The sequence below is a fragment of the Festucalex cinctus genome, chromosome 15 (assembly GCF_051991245.1).
Source record: "Festucalex cinctus isolate MCC-2025b chromosome 15, RoL_Fcin_1.0, whole genome shotgun sequence".
NCBI lineage: Eukaryota > Metazoa > Chordata > Actinopteri > Syngnathiformes > Syngnathidae > Festucalex > Festucalex cinctus.
In genome coordinates this window covers 21,227,478-21,248,353 of record NC_135425.1, presented here as the reverse complement: position 1 = coordinate 21,248,353, position 20,876 = coordinate 21,227,478, and the positions used below count along the sequence as shown (strand labels likewise).

At 37.7% G+C, this 20,876-nt stretch overlaps 3 protein-coding genes across 5 annotated transcripts; 1 reads left to right on the top strand and 2 right to left on the bottom strand.

Annotated features, from left to right (window-relative positions):
- The first annotated feature begins 19 nt into the window (after positions 1–19).
- On the top strand, positions 20–3,928 carry LOC144002010 (uncharacterized). 2 transcript variants are annotated; one of them, XM_077496792.1, is made up of 3 exons: positions 20–389; positions 757–1,168; positions 1,214–3,928. In XM_077496792.1, exons 2-3 carry the CDS (start codon positions 760–762, stop codon positions 2,224–2,226), a joined length of 1,422 nt encoding a protein of 473 aa, XP_077352918.1. In that variant the 5' UTR covers positions 20–389; positions 757–759; the 3' UTR covers positions 2,227–3,928. The 2 variants fall into 2 exon arrangements, with proteins under 2 accessions (XP_077352918.1, XP_077352917.1); XM_077496791.1 differs by having other exon boundaries at positions 21–389; positions 757–3,928.
- Positions 3,929–4,028: 100 nt separating this feature from the next.
- Positions 4,029–5,766, bottom strand: sprn2 (shadow of prion protein 2). The gene is made up of 2 exons (XM_077496798.1): positions 5,554–5,766; positions 4,029–4,522 (listed from the first exon to the last, which is right to left on the bottom strand). The coding sequence occupies exons 1-2, from the start codon at positions 5,620–5,622 to the stop codon at positions 4,076–4,078; spliced, it is 516 nt and encodes a 171-aa protein (XP_077352924.1). The 5' UTR covers positions 5,623–5,766; the 3' UTR covers positions 4,029–4,075.
- A 1,517-nt stretch (positions 5,767–7,283) lies between these two features.
- Positions 7,284–16,700, bottom strand: LOC144002015 (calsenilin-like). 2 transcript variants are annotated; one of them, XM_077496796.1, is made up of 9 exons: positions 16,561–16,700; positions 14,543–14,711; positions 10,903–11,027; positions 8,797–8,866; positions 8,619–8,689; positions 8,431–8,538; positions 8,063–8,167; positions 7,927–7,989; positions 7,299–7,853 (listed from the first exon to the last, which is right to left on the bottom strand). In XM_077496796.1, the coding sequence occupies exons 1-9, from the start codon at positions 16,630–16,632 to the stop codon at positions 7,806–7,808; spliced, it is 831 nt and encodes a 276-aa protein (XP_077352922.1). In that variant the 5' UTR covers positions 16,633–16,700; the 3' UTR covers positions 7,299–7,805. The 2 variants fall into 2 exon arrangements, with proteins under 2 accessions (XP_077352923.1, XP_077352922.1); XM_077496797.1 differs by lacking the exons at positions 14,543–14,711; positions 16,561–16,700 and adding an exon at positions 11,921–12,307 and having other exon boundaries at positions 7,284–7,853.
- Between the last annotated feature and the right edge of the window lie 4,176 nt (positions 16,701–20,876).

The window sequence follows — 20,876 nt, the reverse complement described above, 5'->3', positions numbered from 1 at the left end:
AGCTTTGTCCGTGAAGCTGCGCACGCGTAACAGATGCGCTTGTTTTGTTTACTGGGCGTCTCACGGCGACATTTTAATCAAATTTAAACAAAATGACTTAAAAACGTTGCAGTTTTGTTATTCATATAATCACATTACAGCAATTTAACACAAAAACATACAACCAAGCAAAGTTGTGTTTATTGTAACTGGTTGTTTCCGGCCTTAATTTCCGTGTCCGCTCTGGGGTGTGTGCAAAAACGAGTGCACCACAGCCCAAGACCCAACCCTCTCAGTCATAACGCATAACGGAGCAAAAGAGAACACACGGACAACAACAACGCGTAATCTCCCAATTTAACGACGATTAACCGAATTTAGCCGTTATTCCTCGGTGGGACATTATTCAGGTACAGTACTCAACATTAATATTATTTAGTTTCGTGCGGGACAAGTCAATTCCGCTATTTACATTTGCTTCATTCTAGTGGTTAATTTGTATCGGCCAAGTTGCCTGTTGCCAATTTATTTTCAAGAAAAACAGATCCTTTTGTCCAATTTTGTAAATGTTGATGTGGGTTAATTCGCATTTTTTAGTGACGCACATTATGAGAGGACAATAGATGCCGATTGCTAAAATATTATCGGGTTAAAGTAGCTCTCTGCCGGATGACCAATTAACGAACGGGAATATGATGTCATTCGTCAGTTAGCTGTCATTCTTGTTGCTATTTGAGTTTATTTCATTTAAAATCAATGATTTCTTTTATTCTTAAGGCCATGATGAAGAGATGGCGGGAGGCAGCTTTGCTGTCTTTCCTCATCATATGTCTGCTAAACACCGACTCCACATGGGCCAGAAGAGGCGGCGGCAGCAGCAGCAGCAGCAGCAGCAGCAGCGGCCGGAAATCTTCCACCTCTTGGAGTAACCGGGGCTCGCAATCCAAACCGTCCAGCTCGAATCCGGGAAGCAATTCCAACCGGAACACCAATCCATACCCCTCTGGTGGAAATTACCCAGGAGCGGGAAATAGAAACCCGTCGAGCTATCCAGGAGGCGGGAGCTATCCCAACCAGAATCCCGGTCGAACCAATCCTGGCGGCTATCCAGCTGGTGGCGGTTATCCGAACCAGAACCCTGCAGGTCGCTATCCAGCCGGTGGCGGTTATCCAAACCAGAACCCCGCAGGTCGCTATCCAGCCGGTGGCGGTTATCCAAACCAGAACCCCGCAGGCCGTAATCCAGCTGCTGGTGGATACCCCAACCAAAACCCCGCGGGAGGCGGGTACCCCAACCAAAACCCTGCAAGGGGCAATTACCCAGCAGGAGGCGGGTATCCAAACCAGAATCCCGGAAGGAATTATCCAAATCAGAACCCGGCTGCTGGAGGGGGCTACCCAAACAGGGGCGGCTACCCGGCCGGCGGGAGCTATCCGGCCGGGGGAAGCTACCCCGCCGGAGGGGGCTATCCTAACCGGGGCGGCTACCCAGTTGCTGGAGGCTACCCTGCTGCGGGAGGCTATCCAAATCGAAACCCCTACCAGTATCCAGGGCATGGTGGATCATTTGGCTACCCCCAAGGAAACCCAAACAATAGGATCCTGAGTCCCCACATTGGCGGGGGCGCTTACGGCTATGGCGGTCACGGAATCGGAGGGTCCCCCTTCTCCCGTTCCGTGCAGGGTATGGGTTACAAACCCAAATCTACGGGCTTCGCCAAGAAGGCCATCATGGCGGCAGGCGTGGGCGCCGTGGCCGGGATGGCGGTGGGCTACGGACTGGGGCGCTTCCCCCGGCCACACTTCTCATTCCATAACCCCGAGGAAGAGTACTACTACAACAACTACATGTACCGCCGCTACGGCTCGCGCTCCACCGACCAGAAGGATTTCGGCCGCGACTACGTCTACAAGCCGCCGCCGAGAGCCGAGACCTACGACGCGTTCATGGCCCGATGCATGAACAGAACGGATCTTCTCAAGGAGCCGAAGACCAACTCCTCCGGGGGGATCCAAGACGACGACGACACGGTGAGCATCGAGGAGATCGGCTACCCGTCCCTGGTGGAACAGATGAAGGCGCGGCGCTGCGTGGAAAATTACATGGTCTACTCGGAGCAGTTCCTGGAGGAACGCAAGCTCGACTATCAGGTGCAGACAGGTCGCAGTGGCCCGCCCAGCTACGCGGTGGCGCAGTTTTTCCCGTCGCTCTTCATGTTGCTGTTCAGCGTTCTTCTGCTCCAGTAAGAACAATTAAGACCCTCCATCATAGCTGCACGTGATCATACAGTAATGCTGTTCCAGTGTATCCTATAGCCTCACTAATCTCCTTGAAATTTGCACCTTCTGGCTCATATTTAATCAATGATTACATAACAGTACTCGTTCAAAGTTAAGGATATTGAGCTTTCTGTGCAATGAATGTATCTCAAATGCAGTTTCACCTTTACAGGGGAACTCAATTTGGCCTTCTCTAAACTTTTGTCTGTTTCAAGTACTTTTTGCGTAGCTGGCTGTTCTCTAACGAGGACCTGAATGACAAATTTCACAATGTTTTGATCCTTGAATGGACAATATGTTGTATTTCTTTGTTCAATCATTGAAACAATCGTCTTCAGTTTTTCAAAGTTTGGCATTTTGAAACCAGGCCGGGGAACGGGAAGAAACGTACGTTTTGCCGTTCAACATTCAAAAGTTTAGAGGTTAAATTTAGAAGCCTAACATGCCTAACTGTCTTTACAGTATATAGCCACGTAAAACTAACACAATGGTGATAGAGTCCCATGCATTTTCAAGAAAAAGTAATGTTAGTCTAACGTGAACTCATTTTTGATTTGCACTCCATGTTGTTGAGCACTGAATACATATTTTTTGTTTGTGTTTTGCGCTTATGTGGAAGCTCATTATGACAGTATAGCTCCTATAACAAATGCAATCAGGCTTCATCTGTTGAGAGTAAACAGGTTTTGCATGATGATGTGTAAATAGAGCACCTGCTATCCGGTTATTTTGACGCAAATGTTTTCCCTGGCGTTATATTCAGTTGGAAACTTGAAACGTGTCAGGAACATGCTGAAAACCCACCACTGAAATTACAAGGACAAAAAGTTGCAACATTTGTAATAACTTGTAATATTATTAGCAGAAAAAAATTGAAATGTTACGTGAAAATGATTATGACAATAAAGACATATTATTATGAGAAAAGTCATCATATTATGAGAGAAAGTTGTAACGTAAAAAGTAGAAATCTCAATTGAGCAATTCTGAGGATCCTGACACATTAAATTGAGATGGCAACACATAAAGGCTGAAATTTGATTGGACAAAACAGCCAGAGAAAAATGTGTTTCTTGATTGTAATTTCATGTACATGTTAATTTCCTACATGCAAACATCTCAATTCTGATAACGTTTTCACAAGATTTTGCTCACCACAACAGCTAATTGTCATTTGACGTGCATCTGTGTTTGTATGGCTTCATGGCTGAGGCCAATGGAAAACTGACGTAATTGGTACTGTTCCGTTGCAATACAGTAGCTGCTTTTATTCAAGTTTCACTCACTCTAAAGTACTTTTAAAATGTGTTTTGACTAATGCATACATTAATGTAGACCATCGTCGTACAATTTAAAGACATTTTTCCATCTCAGTTCTGCACTTTTATTATTTGAATGGTTTGTCAGATCACACTTGATTTATTGTGCAAGTAACTTGTGAGGTGAATCATTTCCTTTTGAACTTATATCACACAAATTTTGTCAATTTAAAATCAAATTTAAATGAAGGATTGATAATTTTCCTAAAAAAAAAAAGGGCACATCTACAGTACATCAATGAATTCAATTGCATCAATCTATTTTTTTCTGTCTGTTACCACCATTATGATGTACTATAATTTGCCGTGAATGTGTATGTGAGCAAATAAATTCTGTTTTAAAATCCCTATCTTTGACTCTTCTACTCTGTAGCTATTATGTTGTCGAATTTCTGAACCTTGTCCCATAAATTAGCACAAAAAGTATACAACATGAAACAAAGGGGAATATCATTTGCAAACTTTTATTCTATTCGCATTTCCAATCGAGATGCAGGTCAAAGTGCGCCTATACAGAGCCCAGTGAGGAAGGTGAGTGAGTGTCCCAGCATAAGGAAGAGGTTGCTCATGTGCGCAGGCGCAGCCGCCTTCAGAAAAGCCCTCCATCTTGACTGATTGCGAAACGTTTGGTCGTGGTAGCGCTCGGCGGACTCCCCCTTTTGGCCCCTGGAAGCGTGCTTGGGCCTCCCAAGAAAGCCCAGCCCGTACCCGGTGCCCGTGCCCCCCAGCATGCCGGCTGCCGCAGCCCCAGCCCACTTGAGGTTGTGCTTGGGGAGGCCGTGACCTTTAAAGGCGGGTGCCTTGTTGCCTTTTCCGCTTTTCGGTGCACTACCACCACGTTTGCTGTATGTGTACTGTGCGCCTGGACACAGCGCTACTATGAGCAGCAACAAGAGCCACAGTGACACAAGCTTCTGCTGGCCTGTCATCACAGTCTGGAGGTTCTGCAAAACACACATGGATCAATACATGTTCAATTTCCATATAGTGTATAACATAACTGACATCATCTGACACTGACTTTGTTATTGCTTAATGAAGATAAACAGTATCAAGACAATAGGTTTACTTTTTTATTTGTGGGTAATTTTTAAATGTTTGGTTTATTGAATATAATATATGTATTGAATAAATACATATATTTTTCTTCTATTATTCTGAATAGTTTATTCCTAATTTTCTGAATATATATGTATTTTTCTTTTGATGTTTTTCAGATTTTTTTTCAGCTTTTTGGAATATTTTTCAATGACATAAAAAAAATATTCCAAAAAAACAGGGAATTTTTTTTAAAAAACAGAACATTTAAAAAATTACTCAAAAACAAAGTAAAATAATAATAATAAAAAAGAAAACAAATGGTAAGAAAAAGTTGGGTTTTTTTCCCCAAGTGAATGCAATGCACTGTGTAGTTTTAATAATGCTTCCAAGTTAAATTTAAATAAAAAAGAAGTAGGCAAAAGTAGGTGTTTGGTATCATTTTTGACTCATTTAAAAAAACAGAATTCAATAAAAACAAAACAAACAGAAAATAGCTTTTTAGGCTCACGTGGCAAATGCAGTATGTAGTAAATAGTCATAATTTGGTAAAAGAATGAATAACATAAGGCAAGGATGAGGTAGTTACATACACAAATTAATAATAAAAAGAAATGGAAAAATGGCTTTATTGCAAGAATTTCCTTGTAGAAAAATAATGAAAAATATATATAATGGCCTCTTTACATTTATGTAGCAAGTATAGTAGTAATATAAAATGAAATTAAAAGATGGAAATTGAAAAAAACAACCAAATATTATTTGGGGAGTTAATTACAATTAATTAATTACTAATTAATACTAATAATTTTTTTTTATTAATTACTAATTAATTAATTACAATTACAGCATATTTAATTTGCCAATAACATGTAAAAAGTAAAAAAATAAAAACAAAAAAAAATCACGAAACGTAAAAGAACAATAATGTGTTTACCTTTCCGTGGGATCCTGAGGATGTGATGCTGATGGGGCAATCCATTTGATCCAGAAGGTTGCTTTTCATAATTCTCTACACCAACGTGGGTTAAGCCCCTCCCCCCATGTGTCCCTATTGGCCCAAAATGAATAATACAGTACAGGTTGAATGATTTTTGCTGACCATCAACGGTCATGTGCCATTATTCAGCACATATGCAGCCAGAGGACGATGCAACACCACAAGTGTTTGTTTGTCATCAACAACATGCAACTTTACTAACATGTATTTTGCAGTAAGGTTAGCTGGTTATGACATATTATGACAATTATGATTAACCTGGAAAGTGATTTTAGAGAATAGGCTTCGTGGTGTCTCAAACTTAGAAAATATTTGTCACTTTCTAAAACTTTAATGTCATTCATATAATAAACACTGCAACATTTTCTACCAATTTCCAAAAAAGCAAAATGTAAAGTGTGATCTGCGTTCTTAAGTTGCGCAAGTATGCGCTCATAAAAAAGGAAAAATAAAAATTCCAAGAAAGCTTGAAAAACATGTGCAACTAATTACCATCGATAAGTGCAAACTTTTGTTACTGCTGAACAGGCTCATTCATGGGACTCTAATGTAGTCGATATCATATATACAATCCATTTTCTATTTTTATTGTCTTTACCAGGGTCACAGCCTGGAGAACTGGTACCTAAACCACCTGACTTTGGGCGAGAGGCGGGGTATACCCTCGATTGGTCGCCCGTCAATCGCAGGGCACACGGATAAACAACAATTTCTACTCACATTCATACCAATATGGACAACTTATGGTCTTGACGTAACCTAACGTGCACATTTTAGGTATGTTGTGTGAGGCTGCTGAAACGAGATTTCTTATCGAAAAGGGCTGTAATTTCTAAATGCTAAATATTTTTGGATAAGTCTACACTTCAATCACAATTTGCCCATTTTATTTGAACCTCAAACCTCAGAAATGTGAGGCAGTCGTGCTAACCAAAATATATATATATAGAATAGATATAGAAAATAAAAGCACCATTGATTTTGCAACATTACTGATCTTAGCTGCACACGTCCGATTTCACACATTTTCAGTTGGTTTTAGGTCTTAGCACTGGCTTTCCTGTTGTCATTCTTTTGTTGATTTAAATGATTTATGTTGTGAAGTTTCTTTGTTCGAAATCACAAAAAAGTAGGACAGTATTTTTTTTTTTTTTTTTTTTACAGAGGTGCATGTATTCATTTCCTACTGTTTACCCACCAGCTAGTCATCGGACATGCTGTCTCTTCATAATCACATGAAAAAGGCTTGAGTGGCTTCAGGGCCTGTGATTCATCTTACAAAACACAGCAGACAGACAGCAAAAGACTTGAAGAACCAGAGCTGTGTTTGCACGCCATGTTTTGCACTAGAAAGTAAAAGCGTCCACAGGATGTAAAACAACAGAGATGATTGTTAACAGACATTTCTGTCCAATGAAATCACTCAACTACGGCTTCTCTTTTCAATTTACTGGCAGCGTTGCTTCATATCATGTTGCCTCTGAGGCGAAACTGGCGACAGACACACACTTGTTCATATTATTTCACCATGTGGAGATCCTTTGTCACAACAGACTGCATAAAGATCTGCTTTATTGTATTTATTTTATTTTTTTAACTTGATGGCTTAATACCAATCAGTGAATCCAAAAAAACAGATTAATTTTAATTAATATTCTGTAGTACTGAAAGCGGTTAAGACAGTGGATGGTTGGATGTATTACTGCAATACTACTGTAATTTAAACAAAAATAAGAATATTGATTTTGGGCAAAAGATGAGGTATTCCCTGACAGGTTGTCAATCAAACGCAGGGCAAAGAGAGAACCAATCATGATACATCATCATCATAATACTTATTATAATGTAATGTCCGAGCATTTGGATAACTGCATCTTACCTGAGCTGACGATGGGGAAGAGGCAGGATACACCTTGGACTGGTTGCCAGTCAATCAGGGCACATACAGACCAATGTAATATCTTTCAATTAAGTGTCATTATTTATTTTAAATAAATAAAATACAAATTTAAAATAAAAACAATAAAATAGAAAAATAAAAGTAAAGCCCTCCTGCCCTAATACATCTGACTTCTAATTGGCACCTGGTATTTTCTGCAGTCAAGTACGGCCACTACATAAGGGGGGGAAAAAAATAACCCACGGTGATTTCTAAGGTTTACGTTGGGCTAAGACGTCTCCTCCTGAAGTTAGATGACGTTCTCAAAGAGTTGCATGGAAGACATAATACTCTCGTCCTGTTCCAAAGACAGGACGCCAAATAAGTGCAATGCACATCGCTCCAAATGGAGACTGTTGTCGCGGGTTTACCTTTTGGCAGGTTTCTATGAATTCATCCATGGTCACCACTCCATCTCGGTTCCGGTCCATTTTCTGGAAAATAGTTTTCATGTGATTATTCGAAACAAGGATTAAAAAAACAAACAAAAAAAAACAGTCAGTGTACCTGGAAGAATTTCTCCACATGCTCATATGGGGAATCTTCTCGTACACTCGGTAAGGTGTACCTGCCCATCATGTCATAAATGGATGTCATTATTGCCAACATGTCCTGCAAGAAACAATTCAAACATGACTAAAGATATTACAATAGTGTGTAGTTAGTAGGTGCCTGTTCATGGAGCGACAACACTGTCTTTACATTTTGGTATTAAAATAAGTGTTGGCATTTCAGAAAAAAAAAAATCAAAGGTAAAACTGAGGAAGTTGAAAGTGAAAAATGGAGCAAAAAAAAAAAAAAAGGTACTCTGCAATGAAATTTAATGACAGTGCATTGGCTCCAGATTTCTGACAAACGATGGAAGTTGCGTCAACCTCCTTAGTGATGTAGCCGTCCTTGTTGATATCATAGAGATTAAAGGCCCAGCGCAGCTTCTCCGTCACTGAACCTCGAAGCAGCACAGACAAACCCAGCACAAAGTCCTGTGAAGGTCATTTGGTTAGCTGAAAAATGTCCTCAAAATTGTAAATAAAAGTCCATTTGACACCAATGGTGAACATGCCTCGAATCGGATGGCGCCGCTTCTGTCCATGTCAAAGGCGTTGAACAAGAAATGTGCGTACATGGTGGCATCTGAGGAGCAAAAGACGACAAAACTTCATGTGAAACACAAAAAAATTACATACAGCTAAATAATCCATCTCTGCTAATGTCAATCTGACATTTATCATCAAGTTTACCTCCTTGAGGAAAGAACTGTGAGTAAATGGTCTTGAACGTTTCTTCATCCACAAGCCCGCTGGGACATTCCTTTTATGGAAACAAGAATGAATAATAATAAGTGAAATACACAAGACGGAAGAGTACAACAATGAAATGCTCTTATTATTCTTTAAATAATTGTGCGATTATTAATTATGTGTGCTTCTTTGACTAATTCATGTGCAGCCAGATGTTTGCTTGGTTTCTGTTAAGGCATTTCAATTTATATTTATAGACAGTACACCGGGCTGCCCTAAAGCATCGTAATTGAACTTTTGTGGCGAAAGGAACGTGAGACACGTGGTAATACATTGCCAGAGTTATGCAGTAATTTAACAATTATACCTCAAGCTATGATTTCATAATTTCAAACTCATCTTAAAACATTACTCTTTCCGGATGATTTGATTTTGAAAAGAAAAAAAATGTAGCGTAAATGAAACGTAATCTGTTTGTGCCAAATGTTTTTTGTTGTTGTTATTCTTATATTGTATATTTGATGCCTGTTTTCTTGTGCTACTTGGAAATAAGTACATTTTTAATTTTATATAACTATCATAAACTGTGATTCGTTTTCTGTAAGTTGCCCTAGAGATAAGGCGAAACATTGTGACTCAGAACTGATGAAGTATGTTTTGATGTTTTGTTTTTGTCCTCAGTTTGAGGTTGTCTTAAAGAGAACTATGTATATATAAGTATTAGGACCATTATTAGTTCTCTGAACTTCTACCTACTCCGTTTGAGTGCCACCTTTGTATAACTTTTGTTGTAATTGTTTTGTTTTAACTTGATGTTACTCAAATAAATGAAAGGGGGGAAAAGTGTGTCGAAAATTCTCCGTTAGCAACCTTGGCTAAAGTTAGCTTCTACCTGACATACGAAGACGTCAGTCTCTCAGTTGAAAAATATCACTTCCAACATAACTTTCATCACAATAATTAGTCAGGGATTTGGCGCCATCTTGTGGCTACATAGAGTATTAAAAAAAGCGCACACTTTTTAGGCCTTCACTGTCCCCTTCGTCTCTAGCCTATTCAATAATGTTTTTAATATGGCGACTACGGGCTTAGAGTGGCTATATTTTGAGCCTTACAGATTACAATTGTCATTTACTGTGGTGGATTTGTGTATGTGGCGCTTACAGCGGACACATCGCCAACCAAAAACATGTCTCGGTACAGATTGCGTCAGGTATTAGATGCTCCACTGTATAAGCCAACATGGTTTTGCTTACAGTGACGGTTCCTAACCACTACTCATGACAGACTTCCTTAATGTATTTCGGCAAAAGCTGACTTGTAGTCTTCGTCTCCACTTTAATTACAGTTGACCTCATTTAAAGTGCACTAAAACCTGCAACTCACTGCATGCATTAGCACACAATGTGGACCGTATAAATCACGTGCTAGCTCAAACTCAGCGTTGAAGTGCAGAAAACAGAACACATTTGTGAATTAAAGAACATTTTGATTTTAAAACAATTATTTTCTCCTGTTATGTTTGTCTTTAGTACAGCACAAACATTCAGAGGTCAATATGACCTGCTGCATGAATTTCTATATTTATTTAGATATATTTTGTATTTATATTTATTTTTGTATATATTTTTTTGTGAATATTGGAATATCTGTTTTATGAATATTTGCAAAAAAAAAAATCCACCTGTTATTTCCTCACACGGGGCGGCCATTTTGCCACTTGCTATCGACTGAAAATGACATCACAGTTACTCAGGTAACAGCCAATCGCGGCTCAGGTTGCAAATGTCCAAACTCAGAAAACAGGTGAAGCAGGATTGGTCGTTACCTTAGCCCTGCACAAACTGTGACGCCACTTTCAGTTGACAGCAAATGACAAAATGGCCGCCCACAAAATGGATAAAACGGGTAGATTTTGCCGGTTTATTCATATTCCACAAATGCAATATTTATCAGAATACCATGTTTAGACATGTCGGGTGCAAAGAAAATTCTTCTTTAATCGTTTGCGATTAGTTGTTTTGTACCTCAAGCAATTAGTCCGTGTTTGCCTAAAGTGAAGTCCGCCCCTGACTACACTCGACAGTACTTTTTTTTTTTTCTTACATTTTTGAAGCCTCTGTAAAGTGACTGAAGCTCCTTCCTGGTGAACTGGGTCTGCGCCTGAAGCTGCTCAAGACCCTCGGGTTGATGACGTACCATGGAGAGCTCCAGGTCACTGTCGCTGCTGTCTGCAAGAGGGAGTGAAAGTGGGGAAAAAAAACAAACCGAAGGAGGGACGTGAAGACACGGAAATAAGAACAGGAAAAACAGGGGGGAAAATAGAGTCTACCAGAGCGAAATGGAAGGCAAAAGAAAGTAATGTTTTCCATGAAGCAAAACAGAAGGTAGGGAAATGTGAAGTAATTGTGCGGAACATACAATACAAAATAATACGAATAAATGGGAAAATAACTCATAAAATCTGATATCAAAGGAAATACGCAGATATTCAGAACAGTTTTTAATAGACTTTCATTTTGGACACTTTGGATGCAATTAGGGTGGATTATTCTCATTTCCGACACCCAGAACTGACACTTGAAGTGGCAAATAAAACAAAACGAAAACTAATTCCATATATTTTATCTTTACAATAGCATATTCCACGTTTTTTTTCTTCTGAATTTCTCCACTGCAAGTTATTCAGAATTCAAAATGTCCATGATGAAAAAAGCAGGGTTGTGTCAAAAGTGCTGAAATAACTCAATATATGCACATACTCACCATCTTTACAAAGAGCGCAACACAAATGGAAAGTGGAAAAAGACAAGACCGGGGGAGAGATTGAGATGATGAAAATAAAGTAATAACACATTTAAATACACTATTAACAATGGAAGTAGTTTGCAATGGTGTAGCACTGCACTACATAATAATGAGAGCTGTTTGTATCGTTGAAATGGGGCGGCAAAATAATGCAAACAGCTCTTAGTATGACGCAATGCAGCTTTGCCACAGCAAATCAGAACCACAATAATAAATGTAATATATTTTGAGCATTGTTACTTTTTTTTTTTTTTTTGATACAGTTGATAGATAACATCATAAAACTCCCCGTTGAACCGCATCATGCATGTCTTACCTTCCTGCAACAAGGGGTCACACATCCCAAACTGTTTAAGCACAAAATAAAACATCCCTGCAACAACTACAATGGCAATAATTTCCATGCCATCCAATCCCATTATGGCATCTCACTGGATCTTGTGCAAACAAAAAAGTGGTGAAGAAAGAATCTGACAATGCAGCTTGCAGTGTCGACATCAGCAGTTACAAGTCATTGGAGACAATCCGAGCAAAAAAGTTGAAGTCGAATCCCAGCGCATGCTGCCGGATGATAAGCTCGCATGAGCCACAACAAGCCTCCATCGCTAGTGGTGGCAACCCACCACCATCTCCTCTCACCTATGTGTGCGCGTTTGGGAGCTTTGATAGTCTCCGCTTGCCCGTCTTTTATCTGCTCAGTCATTTCAAGGATGCAAAGCTGTAAAAAAAAAAAATAAAAATAAAAAATAAACAAGCGATGATCCATATCCGCTGATGCTGTGGATATATGAACAGCACTTAAGAGTGAAGGAGCCCGCCTGTCAATACAGCGGAGCTTAAAACACATTTAACGGGGCCGCTTAACGGCACCTTGTTTAAAGTACCGCACATACACGCAAAGCAGGCATGTCGGGAGGGGTTATCGCCACACTGAGACTTTACATCCATGTGCATAACATTGTTTTAATGTGTTTGTCAGCATGCGCAAGGGCCAACAAAAGGTAAGTGTGGTACACATCTGATGACTCGGCATAACATAATGGACTCGGTTTAAGTAGCAGAGGGCAAATCAATTGTTAAGATGTAACAAATTGCTCTTTGATGGGGGGGGACAGCGCATTTGGTTGGCTGTGGAAACTTTCCTGTGGCTTGGAGGATTCCCTCCCGTCAAGCCATAGTGCTGTTCGCAAGTATTTGGACGATGAGGGAACATGGAACCTTTCTTATTTCATTGCCATTTTTGTGCTCGGGCATGAGCAATGTCTAGCATAAAAATATTCCTTTGGTGCCATCTTGAATCAAAGGAACAATGTGGGTGAGGGGAGAAACTTGCTAGATTTTTGATAGGAAGGCACTGATAGTTTATTTGATGAATATTCAAATTCTAGTTACTTTCACAGAATGCTTAGGGTCCTTATTCAACTATCCTAGCAGTCTGTAGGATTACATTTAAAAAACAAACAAACAAACAAAAAACGAGCCATTTATTGGCAGGCCAAAACATTTCTTTCTGGTCTGCGAAGTGCCACAAGGATCAATCCGAAGTCTTTAGTATTTTAATCATTGTATTTTTTTTTATTATTATTTTTTGGCTGAAATCTTAATTCATTCAGTGCCATTGACGGCTATAGTCGTCAAAAATTAATTTTAACTGGGCTGGCAGCAATTGAGTTAAGAAACATTGTAGTTTTTTGGCATATCGGCAGGAGCGTCAAAATTAGGCAAAAAAAAAAAAAAAAAAAAAAAAAAAAAAAAAAGAGTTGCATCTTTGGCGTGATGATGAGGAAGACAGAAAGATATTCTTGGTCACTATAATAATAAATAAGATGCATGAGCTCATTCTATTAAAACAAAACAAAACAAAACTGCAACATCATAGTGTTGGAGGCATCTTAGTCCTGCTAATCTGTTCTACTGCATGAGTTGCACATGTGGAAAAACAATCTCATAAATAAATATAGAGAAGTTGATATCTGTGATCAATCAATCATTCTATGACGTGTGGATTTGGTTACAATTCGGGGTTTTCGCCAGCAGGGGTCGCCACAGCGACGCACTTGCATGATTTGTTTGGCACTGAACAGTGGATGACCTTCCTGACACAACACACTTGTTTTTTTATTTTTTATATCCAGGCTTGGGGCCACCTGTAGTTGGGTATCAAGACACTAACTGACAATCTGTCTATATGGCATCAACAGTGATATTGTGAAGTTTGGTTGTCTGCCCTCTTATGACATTTTTTTGACAGGTACAGCTCATAAAACAATAAAATAAGATACCCCAATTACCTCCCATTTATTATCATAAAAAGTGTCTAGTCAGTGGAATGAATATTCTCAAATCTGTCATTACTGTTGCGGCAGGAGTTTCACATGTTGACCAGCAGATGGCAGTAATGATTCAATTGTGCTTTCAACCAGTCCAGATGCTTTGAAACCATTCAATATAAAATGCGATCCATTTACAAAGGTACAAAAACTTATATATATGAAAACTTTTTTTCAACATGGCCCTGGTTGATCTCTTATGCTCTGCTGCCACCTGCTGGCCGTTTGTGTAATAACTACCATTTCTTCAACTGTTCTTTGAGAGGCTCCATCAAAGCCTTCTGTATGCTCTAGTAAAAAAAATAAAAAAAAAAATATATATATATATATATATATATATATATATATATATATATATATATATAAAAACGTATATATACGTCTTTGGGACACTTAAAACATAAAATAGAACATATTTATACGTTTTTGGGAGCAAATGAGTTAAAAACATTGGATTGTTGGATTGTTGAAAATTGTTGGAGCTGGATTTGGTAATTTGCACTTGTATTCATTTGAATGTAGAAAGATTATTGAGATTGTCTATTTAAATTATGGGGGGAAAAAAGGATAATACAGTATTGTCTTTAATGAATTGACAATAGTTGTACCTGGCCCCTGTTGAGTGGTGCTTGCGATGATCCACTTGACAAGACAGCACCTCATGAGAGATTTCCGTGAAAACTTTGGTCTCTGCCACTTGGAGCCTTCGGCCTGTCCGCTTGGACTCGCCTCCTTCCCGTCAGGCAGCAGACCGCCGTCCACGTCCTTGTCTTGTGCCTTCAGGAGACACAAATAGATGCGGCAAAAACTCAGTGACACTTCTTTTAATTATGGTTTCACGTCAGACATGTCTGTTCCACACCATTTTTTTCCCTTTGATTTGCTGGTTGATGGATTTTCCATTTTCAATGTGTGATTCCCCATCATTGCATGACTGTTTGTTTTGCATGTTTAAATGTGGTGTCCCCTATTAGTGTTTCATTTTTTATTTATTTATTTATTTTTGGTCCAACCCAAACCCCACCTCTGGACACGTTTGATGTGGATGTGTCATTGAGACGCGTCAGCAAATTCATGTGACATTTAAGAGCAGTATTTCAGACTCAGGAAGAACCAGAAACCCATTGAAGTGTGTGAGAACCAGGGATATTATAGTAGTTTTGGAATTTTCATTTTAGTTAGCTTTGATTTCGTTTTGAGCTTTGCTTTTTTAAAATGTAATTTGCTTTAATTAGTTTTCAGGGTGCTTCTGTTAGTTTTAGTTATTTAATAAATGCCTAGTTTTAATTTAGTTAGTTTCAGTATTAGTTTTAGTTTTAAAAAATGTGTACTACTTGTGCGCAATATTTATGAAACCATGGTAAAAGTAAATCTGCTTAAAATCTCATTTAAAATCATCTCCAAAGGCTCATGCATTAAATTAATGACAAACTACCAAAGATTAAAACTGAGTGACAGTGTTGCATATTGACATTCATCTGTTTTCTAGCTTAAGTTTTTTTTCCGGCATTATTGTGACAAATCATTGTCTTTGACTAATCAACTGATTCAACCACTAGTAGACTTTTTTTTCTTTTGCAATACACTATGCTATTGTTGTAGAGTTGTGAAGCCAGTTTGTTGCTGCTCTGCAACAATTACAAAAATACACTGAACATTGTTGTTGTAGTTTGCCATCCACTTGGTGTCCAATATATTGTCACTCTTTAAGTATGACTTTTTCAATCCAGTATTGTGTAAGGCAGGTTGAGACATCTCTTTAAAGTGCCCATTAACAGAGAAAACGTGAGCAGGTATATAATATTTCTGTGTTCAGGACACTTCTAAAAATAACTCCTTTTCTTGATATTTTCATCATGTCACCTGACACTGGCGCACATTCAGGGGTCTCTGCAATCGGATGAATATTTCAGTGATAACAGAGCCACTGCGGACATTGTGTCTGACTTTTAAGACAGCTGAGAATATATATATATATATATATATATATATATATATATATATATATATATATATATATATATATATATATATTTTTTCTTTCTTTCTTGGAAACATGCTTGTGAATGCAACCCAAGTATTTCTGGATGCACACAAATTAAAAATGTTGTACTGTGTGGGGCGCTTGGCTGTCCTTTCTTTCTGAATAAGAAAAGAGGTTGGCGGAGCACACACGCTCAATTATTCACACTCCTTAAAATTGCATCAATAAAAGATCAGACCATTTATAGATGCTATTTCAAGGACAAAGAAAAAGCATTAAAAAAAAATTGTGAAAACCTACGCATTCACCTGCATGCAAATATTATGTGTTGCATGATACAGCAAAAAAAAATAAAAAAATAAAAAAATAAAAAAAATAGGATGAGTTTACAGAGGAAATTAAGCACTTTTTTCTTACAAAAAAATGTTCGAATAAAATGTAAAATATTCTCATCCTGCCTGTAGCTTTTCTGTGTTTGAAAATAATCATAAAATGTGATGCAAAAGTCATTTGAATGATTAATTAGTAAAGGAAGAGCCGTCGCCTGCGCAGACTATTGTTTTGAAAAATCACATACAGTAAGCAACATCTGGATAAACCCAAACATTCATTGAAGTGAATGTCAATGAACATTTACTGTACCTGCATGGTGCCTGCTTCCCTCTTAGCTGTTGTGATCCTCTCCAGATTCTCCTCTGTGTGCCACAGCTGCATGCAAAAACAAAGAAAGAGAGCGAGAGAGAGGCGAGTTGTTAGTAGTATGAGGAGGAGGAGGAGGACATCTGCTCACTCACCTGACTTCAGCATAGGATAAAAATTGATGGAAGATGTGCAGGAAGAATCAGAGGAGGAGGAAGGGAGTGGTGGGATGTTTACGCGGTGGCATACAGTATGTTATGAAATATGATTAGAATTGGTCTGAGCTCAGGCCTGCCTCTCAAAGGAAATAAAAAAAGAATTGGCTTTTAATATAATCTATCTGCAAGCATTGTATGCTTTGTGTGTGCAGGTATGCTTGCAAAGAAAATACTAAAGTTTTTCTCGCTTGTGAAAATCAAAGTTAACAATATTACTTTATGATAAAAATGACTTGCCAAAATGCAATATAATATTTGTGAAGGAGAGCTTAAAAAAAAAAAAAAAAAACTAATTGACTGAACCATACTCTAAAAATCAATTTTTAACCCTATTTGAAACATATAGTGGAGGTCAAAATGTTCCATTTTTTGCTCAGATTTTTATATTTGACTTTGGACTCGTGAATCTCGTTACTGGATAAGATGCAGTTTCTTTTAAAGGGACACTTGACTCATTGAGCCATTTTCAGCAGTAAAAAGTTAATATTTTGTCCATAATTAACGTGGTAACTTAATTATGTTTCATGTACGATTAATACCTTTAAAAAGTTGTTTTTTTTTACTTGCTGTCGACTAAAAATGACATCACCTGTGCTGAGGAATTATGCACGACCAATCATGGGTCAGTTTGCTGACCAGCCCCTGAAAACAAGTGAGCCACGATTGGTCGTTACCTCAGTACAGGTGATGTCATCATCAGTCGACAGCAAGAGGAAAAAATAGTTTTTTAAGGTGTTAATTGTACATGAAAAATAATGAAGTTATGAAATTAATCCTGGGCAAAATATGAACTTTTCACTGCTGAAAATGGTTCAATGAGCCGAGTATCCCTTTATTAAATTGTCAAAAATCTCCAGCTCTTATTAGGTCAAAACCCAAGAAATACACATTTTCCCACCATTTTCATGATTGTGTCCAAAATGGCAAGTAAAAAAGTTGGAAAATATTAATCACGATTAATTTGATAATAATGGCAATCACGGTTAGGATAATCATTTGTTTTTGTTTTTTGGTGCAAAACAGAATACGTTTAAAGGTTAAAAAAAAAAGAAAAAAAAAAGTATATATTAAAACAAATAAATTTCTTTGAAACATTATAATTATGCAATAATAGGATTTATTAAATTAATCATTTTTAAATAAAAAGGTGCAAATGTATTAATTTAAACAACTCAGAATTATTGTTTAATTTTTGTTTACAATTTTGTAATTGTGGAGTGTAAGTCATTTAGCAGATTAGTTCTCTGGCAGTGATTAGAGATAACGTAAAAAAAAAGAAAAATGAAAAACACATCGACTAATATGTCATATTAAAGGCCCATATAACGGCTTTCCAGGTTTGCAAAATTGTTAACAACATATCCTATGATGATACAATAACAAAAACAAAAAACCCATTTCTCCACCTCTTAATGTATAAAGCAAAATCGAGCCCCACATTGTTATATATTGTTTATCCTATTAAAACTCGACTAGCACTTGGCAGATGTGTAATCCGGTCTGCCTCCCTGATGCAAACGCCAGAGATATTTTTAGCCTCGCAAGTTCCAGAGTGCCTCCGATTTCAGAGTTTAACGGTGGATGCGCATGTGCGCAGACGTGCGTGTGACAGCGTTGCTTTTATTTCCTCCTTCCCTGCATGAATGTTGCATTCCTCTCCGAATTTACTTATACGCGCAGCTTGCAAACACACTCTGAGCTGTCAGCGGCCGTGCCACAAATATGCTATGTCGTCCCCCCCCCATATAACCATGAAGAAATGGGATTTAAAACCAAAACACATGCTGTATGTAGAATAGGGAGGATCCTAGATGAATAAAAACAAATCACCCTTAGCCATAATTAACATCTATTGAAGGAAAAAAAAAAAAAAGACAACTCCTCCTTAGGATTAAAAAGTAATATCCTTCATTTATGAGATCATGGGAATCTGGATTTTTATTAAAAAGTGACACTGTGATGTTTTCATTGGAGGCAATATCCTTTCTTAATGTTTACTTCAGATCTCTGCTTTGCCGGTGTCATGTACTGTTTGTCCGTAATAGGAAAAATAAATGCTTTTGTTGCCAAGAATTCCTTGAACATATGCTCGCCATTTAGTTCAAAATAAATATGCTAGAAGATACAGGATATAAAGAAACACCATAATCTGTGAGGTGCACGGGAATATTAATGCAAAATCTTTAATTAACTCCAAAGCTTTTTATCTGTCCACTGACTTAATTAACATGAACAGCTCTGAAGTTGTCAATCCCTCCCACTACTTTTATCATGCACCTCAGAAGGTTATGGGATAATTAATTGTGTGCAGCACTTCACTATAGCGCAATAAGTTTTATTTCAATCATTCAATTGCGCTACTCTACAATATTGTAAAACCAAATACAAATGTGGTTGTATTTCTTAGTTCACTGATACTGTAATTTTATAGTAATTAAGTTATTTGAAAAAAAAAAACAAAAACCAGATATACTAAACAGTTAAAAGCAGTGTGAAACATTGACTCAATGATTTATGGTGAAGTAATTTTCTGCCACTAGGTGATATTAGTGTTTCCTGTTGGACATTGGTGACAGGAACATTACATTTTTTTTTAAAATTCATAGCATTTTGTATTTGGTATGATTATAAATTACAACTAATCATCAGTCACCAAAAATTCTTAGATTTTTTATTATTGCTAAATTGTGCTGTAGTGCCTCCTTTGTACAATGTTGTATGCAAAATAAAGCATGAAAAACAATGTGTTTGCAATAATTCCATCTAAATTTTTAATGCCGCTGGACATCATATTTAATGCTTGTTAGTGCCATCAAAACAAATTTTATGACATTTAATCATTTTTGATGACTCACGGAAACCCTGTTGCAAATGTTCCAATGTTGTGTTCAATAAAAAAAATAAAAAAATAAAAAATGCAGAACATTTTAATTGCTTATGTGGTATTAATTTAAGAAGACTACATTTTATGACCAGTTTATGCAAAAATCCAGGTAATTCCCAAAGGTTCCCATACTTCTGAGAATACAATAAAGTGGAAGCATGTGTAAGCTATGTGTGTGTCAACTAACGCACCATAGTTTCATGTTTTATTACAGCGAGTGATGATGACAGCAGGAAACATGTTTGATGGGACAAACACGTTGTGGCCTGTTGCCAGGCAGCCTGTCCTCATTTGTCTCCGATGACTTGTAGCGGTCAAATACTGTAAATAAATAATCTGTTTTCTCGTGACACATTTCATGAGCAGTTGGCTCCCAGTAAACAAAATTGTTACCGCCCTTCAATACTCCCACGCACGAGGACAGGATGGGAACTGAGCTACTTCTCACACGCACATGCTGACTGCCAGTTTTCCTCCGCTGGCCTGTCATTATGTGTCAGTGAGTAATAACAGTGAAGAAAGTTTGCTGCACAGATGTTCGAAGCAATCTTTACTGTCAAAAGAGCCATTTTTTGAACAAATGAATAACAAAAAAAATCTGTCTGGAGCTGCAAAACATTTGAAGATTGTGATGAAGGGAACAATGTGTTAGTGTTAGCCTAACATAATGAGGGATGAAGAGCTAATTAGAGCTGCACCACAATACATGACAGCAGCATCCAATACGTAGACAAGCATTTTCGTCTACCTGTCCTCTTCCCTTTTGGATTTTTTTTATTTTATTTGATTTTTTTTTAATGGGGTAATTTTTCATACTTTGTTTAGGATTTTATGCCTTTATGTTAAATTTCAGACATTTTTGGTGAATTTATGGACAATTTATGGTCATCTTCTGCCTTTCTTTTCTTTTTTACTTTTATTTATTTATTTTTTACATTTTTTTCCCTGCCGTTTTTGCTATCATGTCTTGGCAATTTTGTGGGTAATTTTATGGTAATTTTCAGGATTTCTTTTGTTGTTTTTTTGACATTTTATGGTGTGGTTTTTAAACAAAGAAGGGCCAAAACATGCCTTGTTAAAATTAAACTGCACTAAAAAAAAAACTAGCCATCAGAGGTTGCTAGAACTTCACAAATGGAAATCAACCTGACTTCTTTAACAGATGTGTTCCTTTTAAATATTTTGAACATGACGATGATGATATTGTGGCAGTTTTG

Coding starts and splice junctions, on each gene's coding strand:
- LOC144002010 (XM_077496791.1), top strand. CDS start 760: ATGATGAAGAGATGGCGGGAGGCAGCTTTGCTGTCTTTCCTCATCATA.
- sprn2 (XM_077496798.1), bottom strand. CDS start 5,622: ATGAAAAGCAACCTTCTGGATCAAATGGATTGCCCCATCAGCATCACA. Junction 4,523..5,553: donor CCTCAGGATCCCACGGAAAG/GTAAACACATTA, acceptor TGTGTTTTGCAG/AACCTCCAGACTGTGATGAC.
- LOC144002015 (XM_077496796.1), bottom strand. CDS start 16,632: ATGCAGCTGTGGCACACAGAGGAGAATCTGGAGAGGATCACAACAGCT. Junction 8,867..10,902: donor TTTACAGAGGCTTCAAAAAT/GTAAGAAAAAAA, acceptor TTTCCATAAAAG/GAATGTCCCAGCGGGCTTGT. Junction 7,854..7,926: donor TCATAGAAACCTGCCAAAAG/GTAAACCCGCGA, acceptor TCTTTGGAACAG/GACGAGAGTATTATGTCTTC.